General features: G+C 43.0%; 1 protein-coding gene and 1 long non-coding RNA gene across 3 annotated transcripts in view; both read right to left on the minus strand.

Annotated features, from left to right (window-relative positions):
* LOC106641841 (uncharacterized) overlaps nucleotides 1–19980 on the minus strand; it is a 32643-nt gene extending 12663 nt beyond the window's left edge. Inside the window, exons 1-2 of one of the 2 annotated variants that reach the window (XR_016293325.1) lie at nucleotides 19764–19980; nucleotides 18594–18675 (exon numbers count right to left, since the gene is read on the minus strand). This is a non-coding gene — a long non-coding RNA (uncharacterized LOC106641841). Of the gene's footprint in view, nucleotides 1–18593; nucleotides 18676–19203; nucleotides 19652–19763 lie in introns of those variants that run through there. The other variant, XR_016293324.1, reaches the window with a different exon arrangement.
* Nucleotides 9136–9656, minus strand: LOC106641840 (histone H2A-like). The gene has a single exon (XM_014356383.2). The coding sequence runs from the start codon at nucleotides 9642–9644 to the stop codon at nucleotides 9258–9260; it is 387 nt and encodes a 128-aa protein (XP_014211869.2). The 5' UTR covers nucleotides 9645–9656; the 3' UTR covers nucleotides 9136–9257.
* Nucleotides 19981–21497: the final 1517 nt, after the last annotated feature.

The following is a 21497-nucleotide window of genomic DNA, read 5'->3' on the forward strand; positions in this document are numbered from 1 at the left end:
AAAGACACCACAGCCAATTCCCGGATACCTAAAAAAGTCGGAGGGGGTGCGTTATCAGCTGTTTGCGCGCAGCACCGAGGATAGAGAAAGTGTCGTTTGACTTTTCGAGACCGGAGAGAGAGCTTTTTCTTGTTCAATTTACCTTATCTCTTCGATAATATCTTTCGTATGTTTTACAGAAAAAAAAAAAAAAAAAAAAAAACAAATTCCAGCATTCATCATCCGGATTACAATTACAGCGAATTCTTATCTGACCGAGGTCAGATTTTGTAAGTATACATATACAAACTTTGATGCTCGTATACAAGGTGGTGGCTTACACCCAGAGGAGGCTTCAACAACTGACCAAAAATTGCTTGCCCCTTTTTTTTCTGCTCAGCGATATCACGGTTGTGTTGTTATATATGGATATGCTTTTGTAAAGAACGCCGGGCGAGGCCGTTTTTTTATTTCCTCACCGAGGCTATTAAAAAAGTCAAGGAAGAATGCGAGCTCCCTCAAAGCGACGGACCCAATAAGTGTAATGGAAAAGCGGAGTCGGGGGGGGGGGGGCACAGTGAGCTCAACGTCTATTTTCCCGGCGGGCAGCGCTTGCGATGCAAATATTTATCGACCAATCGATTCCGCGAACAAGACTAGAAGGGGAAAAAAAAAATCGCGTAGCCGAGAGCTCGCGCCGCTAAGGATGCGTCTCTTGGGATCGTTTTTTCGAAGTCGCGTAGTCATTTGTGAGCTCGTAAATGTATACGTGCGGTTTTTTTTTGCGCCAAAAAGGTTCCATTAGCATCTGATGTAGTGATTTTGCTTTTATTTTCGATCCTAATCGTGTGTAACCAAGGGTGTATCTGCAAAAACACCCCCTCTCAATGTAATTCACATTACGTTGTATCGAATCATTGAAACTCGAAGTAATCATTCCTTTACTTTGATAACCAGCCAGAGTATACGCGTGCATCGAGAACGAACGCCTTAAAAATACGTAAATCAATCTTACGTTTGAATTTCATTGGCAAAACAGTATCCCCGAGGTATTTTCACCCTCGCCTCCATCAGTTCTTGGGCACTTTCCAAGAGGTGATCAAACCTAATGTCAGTTGTCACCCGTTCGCTCAAACTATTTCAGTGAGAAGTGGCTTCTCACTCCTCGCGCGGAGGGTCAATAGTGGCACGTATAACTTGGTAGTGGCCGTAGTGTGAGCTCCGTTGAATCAAAGCCCAGTTGCTTCCCCGTCCGTCTAAGCCTTCACTCTTGGGGATACTCCGAGCGATAAGGGGCACGGGAGAGAGAAAGGCTACTTGATTAATCGTGGACGCTCAAACAATAGGTAATTCGACGGTGGGCCACGGGGGATGGATCGATCCGGCTCTGGAGGCATCGATGTTTTCATTAGCCCAATTTTCCGAGGGTGGGCTCCGAGGGGGGATTAGGTGTTTTTTTTTCATCGCTTGCCAAGAAAAAAAAAATTATCGTTGCGGAATCGATGGTAGTTTTTTAGTCTTGGCTCTCCTCTAAAGTGTGAAAATTAGTTGCCATTCAAGTTTTTTTAAAACTATTTTTGCATGCGAGTCGATATGCATAGAAAGAGCTATGTTGGATATAGTATAGGGTATGTTTTGCGCGATAAGTAGTCAAAGGCAGGATATGGTCAGACGTAGTTTTAATTTCACCTTGGGAAGATTTTCATGCGAGTACACGGGCAAGTAGCGAAATTTAATAATTTATCGAGCAGTAGAGTAAGAAGCACTTTCTAATTTTAAAGGGAGATAATAATTTTGTGCAGTATTTTAGTTCTCTGAACGAATTAATCGTACATCTGTCTTGTTTGCTACTCGACAAACACAAAAAAAAAAAAAAAAAAAAAAAAAAAAGAAAGAAAAACACTAGGGAGTGGATAGTATAACTAAGACCGTATTTCCATTTATCTTGGTTTCACCCCGTCGTCGAAATGACCAAAATATGAAATATGAAGTGAAAATCTTGGCATTCTGAGTAGTCATAAAGATCCCGTGCTTCGTTTTTTTGCATCGTACCTCCATGAAGCATTTCACTCAACTATACTGTTTTTTGCAACATTTCCTGTCGAGTCAATTGAAAATTCTACAAGCTATCTAACAAAGACACAGGTACCTTTACAAAACACATCAAAAGGCGAATCGTTGATTTATCGCACAGCGGAAAAGAGCTCGCGAAACAAGTCGAATAAAAACATCAAAGGAATATCACGCGCGTATAAATATTTATCGCTTGTCTGTCACGCTATCCTTCGAGTAGGGAGGGAGAAAAAAAAAAGCCAGTAAGGTGCAAAAAAAAAAAAAAAAAAAAAAAGAATCTCTCACTCCGCGTACGCTCGCACACCTGTACGTATATACCGTTACGCTTCATTGCGCGGAAGGAAGGAGCTTCGAGTGTCTCTCTCCCGATAAGAGCGTCGATGCACTTGAATTTCGTGCGCCCGAGACGCTCAAACACTTTGGATAGCAAAACTAACAAAACTTTCTTGTATACATATACGAGGGTGTAGTGCATCGTTATAGATCTGTCATACGCTGCACGTGGGTACGTAACGTGTACACAGCCAGCGCCCGTAATCCCTGCGGCGTCGAGTTTGCCCGAGCAAAGTTGACTTCTCCGGGAGTGGAGAGAGAGGGAGAGTCTCGCCTATATCAAATTTCCCAAGTTAGATTCCTGCTAATCGCACCGGCACCGGGACCCGACCCTCATTCCTTCTTCCTCGAAAATTAAATTCACAAAGCCTTCGGGCACACGCCCGTTACGTACATGCACGGGTTTTACCTCCCTGTCCTTTGGAAAAATCTGGCCCTTTTTAGCGTTATAAAGTATCACGAAAACCAATTAGTGTTGCGGCGTGTGCTACTGTACTCTTTTTGGCTTGCTGTAATTATTTGGAACAACAGTCGATGCGATGTAACGAGCATTAATTGCTTTACCGAGGAAACGCGGAATTGTAGCGATTGGCTTGAAATGTTCGGCCGATGACAAATGATTGAGGGAACGTGCAAAAAGTCGCAAGCAGCAGGTTTGACTCTCGCCATTAGCGCGAACATATAGGTATCCCTTGAAAGTTTCAATTTAAAAATACACGGTTGGTGTACAAAAGCTTTTAAGACGTCAAGCCGCGGAGACGACGGGCTTTTTATCTTAACGAAATGCCCGAGTTATACTCGAGCAGTCAGTCAAAAACGATAATCAACGTCACCATGTATATACCCTCGCAATTAAAAATTGTTTCTCGCTCTCAGTGTTAAACTTTGGTATTGCCAGAGTTTTCCAACTCGTTTTGTTTTCAATTCACCGGGGAAAACTTGCAAGCCATTGAGTTCCAATTAAAATCGTCCACGGTCGATTACTCGCGTCACCCACGAATCGCAACTTCGACGCTTGCCACTCGCCCACCCTAAATCCTTCAATTTGACATGTACATTTTGCGTTGGCTATTGTACCAAATACAAGCACACGCGTGTAAACGTATAACAATGGACAGGTGGAACTCGGGAGGTAGCTTTTAACTTTGTTGTAGCGCCGATCGCCGGCCACGCGCGCCCCGTGGCTTCCCTGAATTGAAATTTCGCCCGAGTCAAGTTCGCATCTATATAATCACGGTGCAAAGTCCACGCGCACTTGTACGTTATAACGGTTCGAGCAATTGTGCTCGGGACGAGCTCGATGTGGGAGATTGAATGTTCACCACCAACTGTTTGATTTCAATTTCCTTTAGACGAGCACAAGTACCAAACGTATCTATTGGAAAAACTCCAGTTTTTTTTAAATATCTACTGCGACTGTTCGGGCACACTATATCTCGTTGGATTGAGAAATCGAAAAAAAAAATATGTACATCCAATGGGCGGAAGCAAGCGCGAGTAGGTGTATAATTTTCATGGAGTTATGCAAAGAGGAGCAGTCCATTGAGGGGAAAAATTTAATTTCCTCGGCTGGCAAACATTCGGAGAGTAAGGGAAGTTTTCCTTTGCCCTCGGGGTAACTCCGGCGGAAGGATAGTACTATGGTTGAAAAATCGAATTTCGACGGGAAGGATATTCCACGCAGTTAACGGACACGTTGGGAGAGAAAGAATTTGGTCCTGCGCGGGAGGGTAAGTTACGCCGTTTAATGAATTTTTCAGGCGCGCGTCGATTATTTTCCGCTCGAGGGACCCCAACCCGGGGAAATCGACAGCGATGCCGTATACTGGGAGAAAGAGAAAAACGCGTTGCTCCGAGGAGTGGACGGTAATGGCGTAGAATACAGTGCTCTCCCGAGGAGGAGATGGGACAATGGAATCGCCGAGTCGGATGGTATAGTTAGGGGACCAAGGGTCGAGAGGGGAACTCAAGCCTCGGCGAATGAGTGACGCACGCTTTTCTTTTTTTTCCTCCTCCAGCTGACTACTCCTTCGAATGGCTCCCAACTACTGCTCGTTGGTACAATAATCGTACAAAGTGATCGCGCCACTTTGATGCAATATTATACACTTGGCGATTAAGCTAATGGATTAGATTGTAAACTAAGTGTATAGCGAATAACGAATGAATCAGCGAATCGCCGGAAAGCACAGGCTAATCGAGAAACACGAGCACGTATGTAGCACGATCGAAAAAGCTCAAAGCTCCCGTGGATCTGGTACTACTGTTACGCTCGTTCGAGCCACAGCGGGCTAATTACGGGAAACTGGAAACCACGTTTTATACCTTAGGGTATATGAATACGGTAAGAGAAGCATCCATTCGTTAATTCGACTATGTGAAAAAAAGTAATTGATTGGCAATGAGATGAAGCAAGAGAAACGGTACGTAAGCGAAACAAATATGCGATCCTAAATGCCGCCATTGTCGGTACACACACTCGGGGGTCTTTTTTTGGTACGGCAGAGCCGTGAGTATTCGTTGCACGTATAGTTTTTTTCCTCTCTTTCCGTGTCTTTACTTTTTTGTTTTCTTTCATCAGAGTGTTGTTACGCAGCAAGATTTTTCACCCACACCCACCCCCTTTTACGATAAGGCCTTCTTTTTATCGGCCAATCGACCAGGTGTGTGTGTATATCGATAGGGTGCGATTACCTATATAGCTGCAATACGCGCGTTCGCGTGTACTATATTAGGAAAATCCATGTTGAAGTTGGGGTTATTGTGCCGTTGATTTTTTGATTTCGTCCTGTAGGTGCTGCAAAGTTGGGAAACTCTTTTGTGGATGATGATGGGCGTGAAATCGAGCGTGTGACACGAATGTTCCGAGTACAGGGTTTTCCTTTGTTTGTTTTTTTGCCCCACCGTGTGATGCGTTTGGACTTTTTTTTTTCTCGTTAATAGTAGATAAGTACGCTTGGGTAGCTCGAGTGCGAGGTTATGCGTTTTTATCTATTTCGCTGATTCTACTACATAAAATTGCTGATTTTGTTTTTCTTTCTTGCTACAACACTGACATTTCTAGGCTGCAGGTACATTTACTTGGTTCCTCATTTTATGCTTACTATGGCGTTGTTGCGATGGAACTTGTAATCGTGTAAAAATTTAAATTAAAAACGCAAGAGAAATTCACGAGCAGTACTCATCTGTGAAAAAAAAGAAAATACTAAATAATTACACGACCATCAAAAAAGGCAGACATGTATTCTCAAGAGTATGACACATCTGCATGACAAAAAAAAAAACTATTTATGTAGATCAGCAAACGAACGCTTGGGGCCGTAATGGCTCGTCTCTCGCGCGAAGCGTATGGACCGGGATTTGGAGGAGCACTCGAGGAATTTTTCACCAAGTTAACGAAAAAAAACACCAAACCGAGCTTGCAAGCTCGCCAAATGAGTGTTTGTCCCTTTTAATGTCTCGGTTGGATTTTCCGCTCGTTAAAAAACAAAATTACTCTTGCGCGTTCCGAATCCCCGGGATGTTTACGGCATTTAATATTTTACGCCCGGCAAACGCGAGTTCCGTTGGTTAATGAATCCCGCGCATCGACAACGCCGGGCTTTCCGTGCACTCGCTCCCTCCCGTCGGCTCAAAGTAAAATTATGCTCACGCGCGGTATTATATTATTTCAACACGGCGGACAATCGATTGTTTTTCACGACTGCGGATTTTCATTGTTTGCAGTTTATCACGTGATAATCGGATTCGAGTAAATTCAATAGCGCGGATATCACAACGAATGCGAATAACTGTGCATAAGCTGAAGCTGCTTTACAACAGCATAAAGAGAGCCGTGCACAACCACTGGTAGATACAGCAAATAAATAAAATTGTCTTTTTTTTTTTTTTTTTTTTTTTTTTTTTTTTCTCGTAAAGAGAAACAAACGCAGACGCGCTCGGGATACGGATACAGGGCGATACATCAGTTACGCGAGGCAATCGATCTCGAATCAACGAGTTCCGTCGACTCTCCTCCCCATCTCTCGGGATGGAAGAAATAAAAATGCAAACGCGATGCTGTACAAATACATCGAGTGCATCGACGCGAAAAGAAGGGCTGGTACATACACGAGGCGCAGAAAAAAAAATAAACGCTCGAGATCGCGAGTCACTCCCAAAGGTTACTTCAATTGCGCGTCCTATTCCACGTGTACGTGCACACCCAAGAGTTTCGTGGATGCTCCGGGGGAGGCGGAAGACCGGCGCGTGCTTACAGAGCTCGGCTTTGTGCCTCTCCCCGCAGATTTCGATCGGAGCGAGCGTTTAATCACAGGAGCGGCACTTCACGTCTGTGTGTCATGTGCCTATTTCGCGGAGCTGCTATATGTGACGACTTGACTCGAGTGGATGGGACAGATGCGTTGCTCACGTGCAACGGCACACACGCTCTTACGTAAGCATATGTACCTGATTTCAGGAGATTTTGATGCATCGTTAGTGTACCTGTGCACTCGCGGTTCAAATATGTACTCATGTGTCTTGACTCTATAGAGTTCCGATGACGATCGCTTGTTCGACGTGAATGTCGGACTTTTGCTCCGAGGCGCTTGGTTGGCTTTTGGAATACACGAGTCGAAGGGTTTTTTTTTTCTTTTCCTCGAAAAGGTGCCCTGAAAAATAAGTTAACTGCATATTTTTTGCGATGGTAAATCAAGCTCATTCCTTTGTTTCGTTAATTAAAGAAAGAAAAAAAAAAAAACCAAGTGTTTTGTATTGCGTCACACGCTCGGCGTGAGGGTCCAAAGTGATTTTCGCCTTGAAATTCCTCAAAGACGCCGACGAAATTGTTCAAAAGAAGTATTACTTGAGGTCACTGCCAATCCCAAGAGAGTCTCTCTGTTTTAAATTCAATTTTCTTATAGTGTGTTTTCTTTGAGCGGCGAGAGCGCAAGACGCGCGGCTCCTCAATTCCCGTCTTCTGCGGAGACACTTGTTGTCTTGTATACCTTACTTCGTTTTGTTTTCATTGTCGGAGAAAAGTTACGGAAGCCCCTCCTTGGAAAACTCGGAAAAGAGTTTGAGCAACGAACGATACTCTCTCGAGCGCCGAAATAGCTCCAGAGAGAGCTAGCTTTTCGCACTTTGACACTGCAGCGTGAGATTTTTTTTTTTTTGTTTTTTTTTTTTGTTATTGTTGAAAAAACTGATCGTCCGAGTAATTATTAAGCAACTGCTTCGAAATCCTGCAAGCAATTATAGAACGCTAGTACGAAAAAAAAGAAAACCTCATTGCAGCTGAACTCTTAAGTACTCGAGAAGTAGGAGTCAAAAATTCCAAACACGTACATTTTTCCAGAAAAAAAAAAATATAATTATCTTTCAAAACGAGTGATTTAAGAGTCTGCTGTCACACGGCGGGTAGGTACAGTATTTTTTTCAAAACATTTTAAGCGACGCTCGTTATTACGGCCAACGGGAAGAAGTCGAGAGTAAAACAGAGACGAGGAAAAAAAGAAAAAAACATCCACGGAGACGAACCGACTCACGCAGCTGCTGCGTGTTACAGTCGTTTCAAGCAACTTATAAAATAAATAGAGAAAAAGAAAAAAAAAATACATTTCAACTGAGTTATTTACATTCCAATGGGATCCCCGTGCTTACGTAAGTGCGAGTATAAAGTAGCTACTTCCACTTCCTAATTAAATTTTCATCCAATTAAGCGGTCACTGGTCGGACCCTCCGTTACCACCAAAAAGCTTACGAAAATCCCACCAGTCCGAGATCGCACGTGACTTTGTCGAGATTATGCGTCGCCTTGCCACATCAGAGAGCAGCTTTCGAGGCTGTTTCAACCACTGCACGTGCCACGTTGTTATCATTGTTATTGTTTCACTGCTCGGGCGAGTTGCTCTTCTTCCCAGACAGTGACTGTGATGACTTTGTTTTTTCACACGCAGAACAGAGTGTAAAGTCAGTCCCTTGTTTTCAGCTTTGAACCCTAGTTTGTAGGGTGGACGAGGGAGGTGGAAGGCTGCAATTGTACTTTCCTAGATGTACAGCAGGCCTTCGACAGAGTTTGGCACGAGGGCCTCCTGTACAAGCTTATACAGCTAGGTTTTCCGCACTACCTCATAGGCACCGTCAAATCTTACCTCTTGGACAGATTTATCCGCGTTAAAGTAGGCGACTCCCTCTCCGACCCCCGTCCAATTACCTCCGGAGTCCCCCAAGGCTCCAAACTCTCACCCACCCTTTTCAACATATTTTGCCACGACCTGCCCCAGCGCGAAAACATCAACACGTACGTCTACGCAGACGACGTCGCGGTCAGCTGTACGTCAAAACTACACTCTCGGTGCACCACCTTTCTAAACGAGCACATCATCACTCTACTCAACTGGTATAGTCTTTGGAAACTGGTCGTAAATGAGGCAAAGACTATAGCCATGCTCGTCTCCTGGAAAAATCCCAGGAAGAAATTGCAGAAGATAAGAGTCAACGGAGTAGAAATCGACTGGAGCTACTCCGCTCCAAGAAAAAAAAAAAAAAAAAAAAAAAAAGCAGCGCCAAAAAATGAATAATATATAACACTATCAGTTAATTAACCACTAAAAATCTTTAGATTTTTTCTAAAAGTCAGATTTGACTTCGCCAACAGCAACGCTAAATGGCGCTGATACTCAAAATAATTCTTTTTTTCCACAAAACTTTGATTAACGTAACTAAGGGAAAAAATGCCTTAATTCAATTAATTTGTCAGATTAATACGTGAATGTATGTTAATTTAGAAAGTAAGAGTGCGTGAAAGTTCAGCATGTGGAATGAAATGTTACGTTGCAATTTTGTTGTTGGCCCTGAAAAGGGCCGGTTTTTGATTTAAGCTTCATAACCTATTCCGTGGAATCTTTCTTTCCGGTTTTCTTGGGCAACAAGACAGCTTGGATGTTGGGCAGAACACCTCCTTGAGCAACCGTGACGTTGGCGAGCAGCTTGTTTAGTTCCTCGTCATTGCGGATGGCCAGCTGGAGATGACGAGGAATGATCCTCGTCTTCTTGTTGTCACGAGCTGCATTTCCTGCCAACTCCAGGACTTCGGCGGACAAGTACTCGAGAACGGCGGCCAAGTATACCGGGGCACCAGCACCTACTCGCTCGGCATAGTTGCCTTTCCTCAAATGTCGCTGAATGCGACCAACCGGGAACTGGAGTCCAGCTCGAGAAGAGCGCGACTTTGGCGTCGCCCTAGACTTTCCTTTACCACGTCCTGATCCAGTCATTCTTGAGTGTAAGCTAAGCGATATATCTTAAGGCTCAGAAAGTTGGTTGACAACTGATTTAATCTGTCTGACTGTAGAGAAATTTTTTTTTGCCGATTCGATTCAATCGTAGCTACTCCGAACCAATCAGAGTGAAGCTGTTTCGTGTGGTGGAGTAGAGGGGGAAGAAAAAGTGACGATCATGCGCAGAACCAAAAAATAAGTCAGTTAGGTGGGGGGTAATCCGACTGCGCTACGCTCTGATTGGTTCGGAGTAGCTGTTGAACAGCCAATCGCGAAATTGCACAAAAAATAAATTAATTGGCAAAATTTTTTTGATTTTCGTAGATGAAAGGTGTTACAAAACTTTTAATTGAAAATTATGGTGCTAAAATAAAAAAAATAAAAAAATAAATTGAAAAAAAACTCTTACTGCTGGAATGTTGCCAACTTGGGCAAAAAGAGACGCTCCCAGAGAAAGAAAGAGAACTTTAGATATATATCCATACAAGGTCCTGAATCAGGTGCATCCGAATATTGGAGCCTAGCCTCCTTCAAGGTCATGTTGATGAACCGCTTCGTCAATTACATCTTTGAGCGCATAGCTGCGAAAGATTCTTGTTTGGTCCACTACAATACCAGGTCAACCATTACCTCTCAGGAGATCCGCCGTCACCAAGTACACCAGTTCCAAATAATGTGCGGGTGTATCTGAACAATCGGTCAGATTCACTATACACCTAAACGTTAATAGTATGGTTTTTTACTATTTAGGACATCTGATGTACTTTGATTTGTTTTTAATGTATATGATTTCGATTGCTGCATATTTTTTTAGAACTTTACAAGATTATGCGTCAGCGTTTGTGGATTTGTGGATCATTATTGGGGAATTTTACCTGCGAAGATGTCTTGACATCTTTATTCTACAAGACACATACCAGAAATCTTTAAAAAATGTGTGTGCTTGGGTGACGAGAACAAGAATCTAAATTTGAGACTTGTGTCTTCGTTTCTTCGTAGCAGTGGGAAAAAATAGGCGTGATAAGAAAAAAAAAATTTTAATGACGCTTATTCCACGCTTACAGCTATTTTTGCATAATGCGATGCCAGTGTATCTTACACCCCTTGGGTGTTCCGTACAGTAAAAAACCAAACGATATTCACGCACTTTGCCACGTTTTTTTCCCTCGAATTACTTAAAATCACTAAATATTGGTCAAAATTTCAAAGCTTTTCTACAGTGTGTTACTGAAGCACACACAGGTCATTCAGCACAAGATCTGTCTTAAGTTAATACTCTTCTCTCACTACCCTCATAGCGATATGGAACTATTTATACTACGTACAAACCATCACGAAAGCTTTTAAAAAACTTTGTTACAGTTGTTTTTTTTTTTTTTTTTTTTTTCACCGGAAGATCACAAGGGATCATAATTATACGGAACTCAAAAACCAAAACAAACGAAAAAAAGAAAAGTCTGTCCATCGTCAAAATGAAACTTCGACACTTTGGCAAATGAACAAACGTCCGTGTTTGTTTCCAATAAACGTTCGAAGCCCAATAACTAATTAATTATACTTAAAGCAGGCGAATCACGTGACGAACTGACAATCACCGATAAATTACAACGATGATACGTGTATACAATAGCCATAGAGAAGCGGAAGAAAAGGGTCGGTCGGCACGCAATAATCGTGAAATGAGCTCTCTCGCATAGTAGTTGGTACAATCATCAATCCCCTTTGTGCGGCACGGCCAACATTTTGATTCCACGTGTGTTGCATGTGTATGCCATATCCATGTGCATAAGTGCTACGGAAGACCCCACACAGGCAAATATATAATTTACTCGTCATTGATCTCTCTCTCTCTCTCTCTCTCTCGTGCACACAAGGTGATTTTCCTCCACGCAGAATCACTCTATAGGCATACTTACTTGTGGCCCAACGAAAAGATGTCGACATTATAGCGTATGTGTGCGCGTAAGAAGTACGTGTGAGGCTACAATAGCACTCCCGCTATGTGAGATTCGGCGTTGAATTGTACAGAGGTGATCATGCATGGCCGTGATAATAATTGGCCGTCTTTTTTTCTCTTCATCTATTTTTTGCCTATTAAATTTCTTATCGAGTGGCTCCGATCGACTCGTCACACGATCTTCAAAATAAAGATTTGCGTTATCTATTCTTTTTTTTCTTCTTTCATTCAAGCAAATCGTTCGTCTAGGGCATGTGTTTACATAGCACAGAGAGGCCTCCTCCATTCGACATCGAAACACCAACTTTTCGTTTCATTGTGCAAGTGAATCGAAAATTACCGCGCAACTTTTTGGATCCGGAGGCACTTTGTTCGCCTCTCCTCGTCATATCGGTTCGTCCACGTTTTCTCGCAACAGCTACACTCGTGTAGAGTAGGTACTGTGAGACGAAAAGAGTCACCCACACCGGTGTGGCAGCGCTCTAATCCGAGCTCCATAAAAGCGGCATTACGTCGCAAGGAGCTTTACGAGCTCGAGAGCAGTTCGAACGATCAAATGGTCCCCGCTCGTAAATCGAGAGCGCGGCTGGGGAGGCTGCAACGGTGGTTGTTGTTGTTGCGCAGAAAGTCGCAAAGAACTCTATTTCCTTGATAATTCCGTGGTTTACTGCTGCCGCGGCGGGTTTAAATATTTTACGCGAAAAACGTCCCAGGTACATACACATATACGTTTGCCCGTTTTTAAGACTCGCATTCCGATGTTTCCCGCGACACACTTGTATTTTTTTTTTTTTTTTTTATCTTTTCTCAAAAGCATTACATATTGGGCTTTTATTGAAGCAGTACAGAGTCGATCGTGGCTTTTTCATTTCCCCGCGCAACTACGGGGTTTGAGTTGCTTTTCGATATCGAATTTAACGCGGTGGCTCTCGATAGAAATGGCTATATGGGGTAGCTTTACGATTACTGCAGAGCCCGGGTACTCTCGCGAAAGTGATCGCGATGGAAACCTTTAAATTCTCGTTTCGCTGGGCATTCGCGTGCCAAAAGTTTGTAATTAACGCTTCGGATACGTCGCCTATAGGTATTTGTACACATTTTTTTTTTTCTTTTTTTTTTTCAGTTACACGTGTTCACGTGTCGATTTTTGAATCGAGAAGTATATAAATGTGGTACGTCAAGTGAAAATGAAAAAAACCCAATCACTCACCTTTTTATACGTGAGAAACAAAACCAATTCCCAACTGCAACTGTAGAGTTGAGCTCTGTTCTTGCGAAAGTTCGTGCAGTTGGGTAAGTTTAGTTCTGAGATCGGGGGGAAGAAAAAAAAATTTTTAAAACCATGGCGACATCGGTGAAATCATCGCGAAGAAAGTCTGGTAGGAAAATCGAATGAGATCTTGGTAGCCGGTGCGTCTCCCTTTGTTCAATTACTTGGGGGACAAAGTTTTTTTTCCTCTCACCTCCGTTCTATGGAAAGTGTGATCTCGTAATAATGTCCTCTCTGTGCACGTGGCCCTGTGAATGTGCGTATATATATAATAATTGCTAAAGTTCGAGGACAATTTTTCACTCGAGACCTTCTGTTTTAAATTAGGTTCAAATTTTTTAGTTGCTTTTTAATGGTATTTTTGCACAGAAAGGAAGGGTCCATGTTACGTGATGAAAAAATTAAAAAATGCCCAAGAATAAGAAAAAAGTAAGGTAAAGGAGGATCGCGTCGAGTGAAAGCTCTCCTGTAACGACATTACGTATCGGTTGTGACTTTTAAATAGTCGGTTTTACTGTCGTTTCCCTATTCCTTACAGACAAACGATTCGATTTTGGATTAATGATGCAATCTGCTATTAAAAAGAGGAAATTTCAAAATTTATCTTGTATTTTAGCCTACGGGGTAAATTTGACGCAAAAAATATATTTGTTCGAACCAGCCGATTCCCCCCGCGTAAAGATAATACGGGACGTGATTGCTTCGAGAACATCCCCTGTCGGGGTGTGTACGTATACTCCAAAACCAGGAAGAAAAACGTGAAACACGAGACAAGACTCGCGAGGCTTGAGCACACTCGAGTGTTCTAAAAGGCGTATACGTATACTTGCACTCGAGCGAGCAGTCGAGTTCCTACGGTGCATAATTCATAGTACTTGGGTATGCGCGTAGAGCAGGGAATATGTATATACAACTGACACACACGCATACACACGAAAGGGGCAATATTAGCCGACCTTTTGAAACGAAGCCCACATCCGTGCAGGGCTCACGAAGCTCCGTGTACGAGGTTGTGTTTGTGCGTTCTTACGTCACTTTCGTCGTTGTTGACCTTGTCGCTGCTCTCCTATCGTTTTTTTTTTGTTTTTTTTTTTTTACGTGCTTATCTATATTTATACGCTCTTTAGCGCGTTTGACGCTAAGACGAAGGAGACACGGAGCAGTCGGCGATAGACACATCTATATATATATGTCATACTTATAGAAAAAAAATTCTGCGCTCCGAAAGAATACTTGATTTTGACGCGGATTGATTGATGACAGGGGATTTTTTTTGCGGCGGCGATAGAGTACACGTATACACCTACCTTCGGTGGCTGTTCGCTGTAACGGGGAACTCGCTTGGAAGATTAATTGGGAATGCAGTAACGACTCTCGAGGGGAGAAAGTTACGTCCAACGCGTTAAATCGCGAATCATTGGATTTTAGTCGCGAGCAAGAGTTACCGACTAAACTTAGGCGCGCGGGCATGTACATTGGGGTGAAAATGGCACTCGGAACAGGAAATATTGCCGCGTCCGCTATACGGAGCGCTTTGTACGTTTCATTATTTGTACCACTGAATCTCTCGCCTTCGAAAGTTCATCTCGAGCTTAATGTCTGACTTGTTTGTCCGTCACTTGGGCTCAAACTTGCCTACCTTGGAATGTATAGATTATCAACGCGAACGAAAGGATAAGGGGAAAAATAGAGAAGAACGAAGATGATTCTTTTTTTCTTAAACGGTAGTTGATTGCAAACACACGTAGAGGTGTATACACACGTGTATAGGGCGTTAGCCGAGTTCTTCGCAAAATTAGCGCGACTCGTAGAGTTGTGGTTCTAAAATAAAGCGCGGCGTATATTTAGAACTTACGGACACCCGTCCCTCCCTCTCTCTGACTCTGAAAGTCTGTGGTTTTCTCGGATTGTTTATCAACTTTTTTTTCGTTTTTTTTTTTTTTTTTCTCTCAAACATTAGATCAAACACGTCGAGACTCCTGTACGCGTGGATGTTTCATTCTCAATGCGAAAACAAAATACGCGAGTTTTTTTTTTTTAGGAGTGTGTAGCGATGACTCGATACAGCAGATTTTTTTTTTAAATAGAAATTATTTCCTGTACCCACATGTGTTGGAAAAAGAAAGGGTTAGTAGTAGATAGCCAATGCATCGAGCAACAACTTTAATTGAGCGCCTACGATCGCCCCCACGGGGGGGGGGGGGATCACGAAAGCCACTGCACTCGTGCGGAAAAGGACAAAACAAACAAAGGAAATTTCGCCCGGGGGAGGTGCAGGTGGAGGGAAATAAATAGACCGAACTATTTTTCTCGCGTGCGCCCGACGTTGAGGGATCGCCGCGAAAAAACCTGAAAAAAATCGATCACCGTCAAAGAGCGCTGGCTGCGGGAAAAACAAAAGTGCGCGTACCGAGTTACCGATGCTCGTTGTGAAGCTATTTTTGCTTGCCAATGGTTGTATTTCCGTTTGGACTGTGAGCCGAAAAAAAAAAAAAAAAGAAAAAAAAGAAAACAAAGAGAGACACAAGATTGAAGAAAACACTGCACGACGGAGGAGGCTTCCCGCGTCATGGTCACATTTTGTGAGCTCTGCTCTAAGATTAGAAACTTAGGCTCGCGTGTATGGGTGCGCTTATAAGAGACATGTATATTATGCCCTCGCGTGTGGCATCGGAAGTGCGCGAATCCGTTTGACAGTGTCATGTATTCTCTATGGCAGTATCAAATAATTTTTTCTCGACAAATTCAGCCTACCAATTTTTTTTAATTCTGTTATCTGAAATTACCACTCAAGCTAGGACTTGTATTAATGATTAAGTATTAAGTATAAGCAAGGCAATGAATCGGGACGTGCAGGTGTTCTCGAATTCGAGGCCTTGGATTCTCGCGGTTTCAGCCGCGGTCGCATACACGCCTACGCACATTAGCGGTGGCGGCGCCTCGGCAGCACTTAATGGCACTAACGAGCCGAAATTGATGTTGTTTGCAGTGTGCACTCGACAACCCGCGCGACGTCCACTGGGCTAGATCTGGGTTTTTTTCCCTTTTATTTGTCTTCCTGCACTTTCTGCCGATCGATTAACTTTTTTATACTATGATCTCAGCAGTTTTACTTGGACAATGTGAAATTAGCTGTATTGACGATACGATGCAGATTTTTTTTTTTTTTTTTTGCTTTGCTCTTAGTATACTTATTCGAAAATCGTCAAAACAGCCAAACGCGCTCACCATTATCTTTCAACGCTCGCCCATACAGTTTTTAGAAAAAGTTGGCAACTCTCGTTACAGCTCCCGTATCGATCATTACCAGTGCTCGTAAGAAATTCGTACCTTTTTTTTTACTTTCTGTATTGCTATAAAATGTTATTAATGACGCTGCAGGAGCTCCAACCATTATAGCTTTGCGCCCAAGTTTTCATCAAAGTAAAGAAGTACCAAGTGAGCTTACAGTAATTAATTTGTGTTGTGCACCCTTAAACTTTATTACAAGAGCGAACGTAAGGGGGAACCAGCTTGCATTGAAAGAGCAAAGTTTCATAGAAGGTATAATTGAAAAAAAAAAAAAAAAAAAATCTTGAACAACTTATTTAGAAAGAAGTTAGAGAAGAGTGATCGGCACTCGATGACAATTCATCATTCCGGTCGCAAGTCACTACAGCCACATTTGGCCTATAGCCCATAGGCTCTCTCCTCAATCCGCACTGATGAGTCAGTCGAATGAACAAACAAAAAAAAAAACAAAAAAAATAGAGGAAAAAAGTAAATCCCCCTTCTTTTGGATACCACCCAGAGATGTGCACAAGGATATGTCAGCCAACGAGGATGAAAAATGCGCTCAAATTACCCCTCCCCTCCCCCCCGACAAATCCGCGGCTTCTCTTTCACTCTCCCGTTATACGGGCCGCGCCCCGAAAAATAATGCAATTTCCTTCGAGTGCCCGTCAAGCTGCCATTTTTTACCAGCCGACACACATGCCCACAATCCGCCTTTCTCTCCCCTGTCATGACAATCCTGACGGACCAGGCCATTATTTTCCGCAAAGCTAAAGATCCGTCAGTCCAAAGCGTTGCAAGTGTTTGCCTGTACACGATTTTTATTCGGATTAATAATTTTACTCATCGTGTACACACAGAGAAAGAGGGATGCCTCGTGTCGAACGGAGTCTATAAATGGCTACGCGTGCAAGTCTGGCTAGTCGCCTGATTTTTCCGAGATTTCATTTGAGCAGATTTACGTGTGTTTGGTACACCCGACGATGATGGGCACTTTTTGGTGATTCCTCGAGGGGTAAAATAACGCCGATCGACGAGAGATTGTTTGTGGACTCGAGAGATATTTTAGAAAACAGCCGCAGATCATTACCATCGCGAGTACGTATATATATACATATGTATGTACAAACGTTACACTCGGGAGAGTAAATATTTTCCCAAGCGTGTGCCAAATAATCGGTATTCCCGAGTAAACGCATATTAAGGTATATATATATATACACGGGGAGGGAAGAAAAAAAGTAAATTGCCCTGATTTATTGCAGAATGAAAGTTCGCTCTCTCTCTCCGTGGGTCCGTATCGCTCGGGAGGATCTCGGTGTGCGCCGTAAAACCTTTGTGGCCATTAAAAGGGAGGAGGATCATTTTTTCCTCCCTCGGCCCCTCCCGTCCAAAGGGTCGTGATCCCCTGATTGAAGATACGGGGAGCGAGACACTTGAACAAAAAACCTCGAAAAAGGGCCCGCGTAGGGAGCTTCGCCGTTTTAAAAGACGGAAATCGCAGTGACACGCCGATGGATCGTCCCTTATCTCTCCTTAATTATGGCCTCCGTTTGGGTTTTGCCTGTGCACACTCACGCCCGGATATCATCATATTTTTCGGATCCATTGGCCTGTGGTGGATCGCCTCATTTACCTTTATTTTGAAAAAACTTTCTTTCTCTCCCTCTAATTTATACTTGGCGTTTTAGTTTGCTCTCCTAATGCATGCACGGTGTAGTCGCCCTACTTTTCCTTTTCCTTATCACTTACATTGCATGCCGATAAGTAAAAGTACACCTGTAGATGAACCAACAGATTACAGGTATAGTGTGAAAAAACGGTCTGTCTGACCTTATTTTTAGTAGTAACAGTCACTTTTGGTCAGACAGTGGGTAATTATAAATTTGACAAGTCACTATCTCTTGGGTAAATACGCACTTACATCACCCAATCGATCAAGTATATACTGAATTACGAAACACTTTATAATTACTAGTTTCGGTTGGTCTTCTTAGCTCTATGCGTATACACGTCCGACGGAAGCTCGTTAATTTCTATATTGTTGTTGTTGTTGTTGTTGGACGCCAAAGCGACGGCGATAAAAAGGCCATCAGCAAAGGAACAATATGCTCGCGGTTAGTATAGCTGCCTCGTGCATACAGAATAGGTGCGCAGAGTTTTCTTAAGTGTGTGTCTTTTTTCTCTGTTGGGCGATGTGGTTGACAATGACAGCCAAACAATGGCCAAATTAGCCGCAATCCGCGAGTGCTCGTGAATATGAGGATTTGTGTGAACAGGAGGGAAAGCCATGTAAGGTGATTTTTTTCAAGGAAAATTATGAGAAAAAGTTTAAATTTAACCAAGGAGATGGATGGTCGAGGTTCAAGACTTTACTGGTCGGAAAAAGGAGGACGCGAGAGTAATAACATTTCATGCGTGTGTACAAATTAGTGGACTGACTTACCCGTGTTTTATCCTTTTATCGATAGGCATGTGGTGCTCTTTTTTTTTCGTGTCCTCACCTCTTATTTTTTCCCCGTGTTGAACTGCACATAAATTAACTTGCTTGCATAATGCACACTCGAGAGGTATACGTATACGTATATGCTTGGGTAATAATTTCAGGTGACACGCGCGTGCATCGAAATTACGGCGTGTTATGGAGCTAGTCGTTACTTATGGTAGCCGATAAATTACATTTACGCTCTCTGCGCTTGCAATGCTTGAAAATTTCAAAATTCAAGCGCTTTTATCGTGGTTTTTTTCGGTTAAAGGATCCGTGGGAGTCTCAGTGTTTTTTGTCACTCCCTTGTGGTTTGCAAGAAAATTATGCATACGTGTAGTTTGCTTTTTGTTGTTTCATAATTTATTTCGTTTTTGTCTGGTTCGTTTCAAAAAGAATATGAGAAAAACAAAGATCGAGACTGTAAGGTATTTTCGCACAGAAAAAAAAAGAAAAAAAATTGAAAAAGCGCGCTTTAAATCACTTTCGTTACGGCGAAGGAATTTCTTAGTGTATAGTCACGCGACGAAAATTAAATTCGCACCGGGACTATGAGTAAAAGGTACCGTACCTTAAAATTAACTGGCATTGCTCTTTATGTCCGTCGAGTGAAAAGGCCGTCGCGATAATGTGACTAAGCTCTTCTTTTTTTTTCCTCTATTACAAATGCACGATATTTCCATAAGAGAATAGTGTTTGGATAACGCAAAAAACTATATGCATCGTAAAAAAACAAAAAAGTTTATTATTCTTTTAGTCTCGACAAGTTTTGAAAATATTTACTCGACTTTTGAAATAGGAGCAGTAGAAAAAACAACAAACAAATTTATCAAAAGTGACAACGCTTGACACACATGTAGAATATACTGCAACGTTCAATGATGACTTTAATGATGTCCGTATCAATGGTATTGATGTATAAAATTCAATTTCTGAAGGAAAACGCACTCACTCGTAGGAAAAGTTGTCCAACTTTTCCATACCACTGGAGGGCACAGAAGATAAAAACTAGGACTCAATCATTTACAGACCCCCACGGTATTCTTGAACATCAAAAGCGTCAATTAGCTATTTCTTAGAGTAAAAAAAAAAAAAAAAAAAAAAAAAAAACAAGAACAATTCGTCACCTACGTCATTTAGAGGCTTCACCAAAGGCAAGTAAAAAACACTTGGAAAGATATACTTTGTCGGGTCTATAAAAACACTTTCACCTCATATTAGTACCGAAGCGCAACTAATGGCAATTTGATCTTCAACGACACAAGAAGATGGTACATGCAAGTGTAATATGAGCGCGCGAAAAAACACACGGCGTCGCCCTCGTTTGCGAGAGTAGTAGGCGACACGAGCGCGGGTTACGCAGCGACTGGCGTGCCGGCCCGTCGTCGAGCTGTACTCGGAGGAGCGCGCCAAGCGGACCAGCTGGTGCTGACGCCGACGCCGTTATCTACTCCGTAGATATAGAGGTACCGAGACACGGAGAACCTCACTCGCACTCGCGAGCGCTTGTACCTGCTTTATTTCTTTTCTTTTTTTTTCGGGTACCTTCTTCTTTTCACCCTTTGTGCGTATACTTATAGGCAATCTGATATTGTTTCTTTTTGTCCGTTTCTATCATAAACCAGATTATTTTTGCGCGTTCGTCGCACCTTACGAGCAGTAAAGTTTGATTTTGGCAAGTCGTCACATTTTGGCTCGCGCCTTTAACGCTCTGTTTCCCCGGGTGCACGTCTCGTACCATCTACCTCATATTACAGCTTGATGCAGCCTCTCCCGCAGATTTGACATGCTTGTATGCTTGGGTACGCTGCAGCGGTAATAATATTAGTTGGTAACTCAATTTCATTACTCAGAGAAATCGGGAAGCTTTCAACTTGAGGAATCAATTCGAGTGAGATTAGCGAGTCATTCGATCGAAATCTACTCTGTTGAGCTACTTTAAATGGAAAAATCGGTGCTTACAGTAGAGGGGAAAAAAAGGGGGGAAAAATCGAATTAAACTCACGAGTGTATAAAATATGAAAAGCCACACGTCCTCCTTTCCTCGCCCGCCTCTTTCTCTATCACCATCCCTGATCAGATATTGTAGCGCAGCCCCCGTTTCATGCGGCTCGGCCATTCCTCGCTTTCCACGCCATTCCACGCACACACGGCCTCTCCATTCCAGCTCTCTCAAATTCCCCGCGTTCTAATCATCCCCCGTAATATCACTTTCGTTTGCTCATTATTTATCTCCGGTAGCGCGAATACACGCGTTTCTTTTTCGTTTTCGTTCAGCACCCACTACGATTCTTCTTTAGTTCCTTTCGCTATTTCTTAGGGTACCTTTTTACAATTGCCCCTCGTCAGTCTCGCTCGAGCGCTCTCTAAAATCCGCGCCTCCATTATGGACCACCCAAACCCCACCATCGCCGCACTCGCGAACCTCCAACCCGGTCGCTCTAGCACAGAACCCCGAGGACCCTCAATATACTCTAGGTCTTCAATCCCCCCTGCTTCCATCGGATGCATCATCTCCATCTCCATGATCTCGACGAAACGAACGCGACTTCAATTCGTACGCTCCCCTCAAGAGCACCCAAACTGTCCGCCGTATCCTCTACGGCCTCAACCCTATACAACACTTACACTAAGCACAAGTACGCTTCCAAATACACAATACCCAGCGGACTCACACATCTACACACACACACATACAATAACACAAAATCCAAGCTTCTCTAACTCTTTTCCTTTTTCTTTCTTCTCCTATGCCCTTTTGTCTTCCAGGGGAGTGGTCCTCACGGACCTGTCCCTTGAGGGGAGGTTAGTTTTCAGTCGGTTGGCACACCGGGTGAATCCGACACTTCCACCGGATTAGCGGGG

Source organism: Copidosoma floridanum, unplaced genomic scaffold (assembly GCF_036245765.1).
Source record: "Copidosoma floridanum isolate Cflo_tuat_1 unplaced genomic scaffold, Cflo_Japanese_pri ptg000029l, whole genome shotgun sequence".
NCBI classification, from domain to species: domain Eukaryota; kingdom Metazoa; phylum Arthropoda; class Insecta; order Hymenoptera; family Encyrtidae; genus Copidosoma; species Copidosoma floridanum.

Coding starts and splice junctions, on each gene's coding strand:
- LOC106641840 (XM_014356383.2), bottom strand. CDS start 9,644: ATGACTGGATCAGGACGTGGTAAAGGAAAGTCTAGGGCGACGCCAAAG.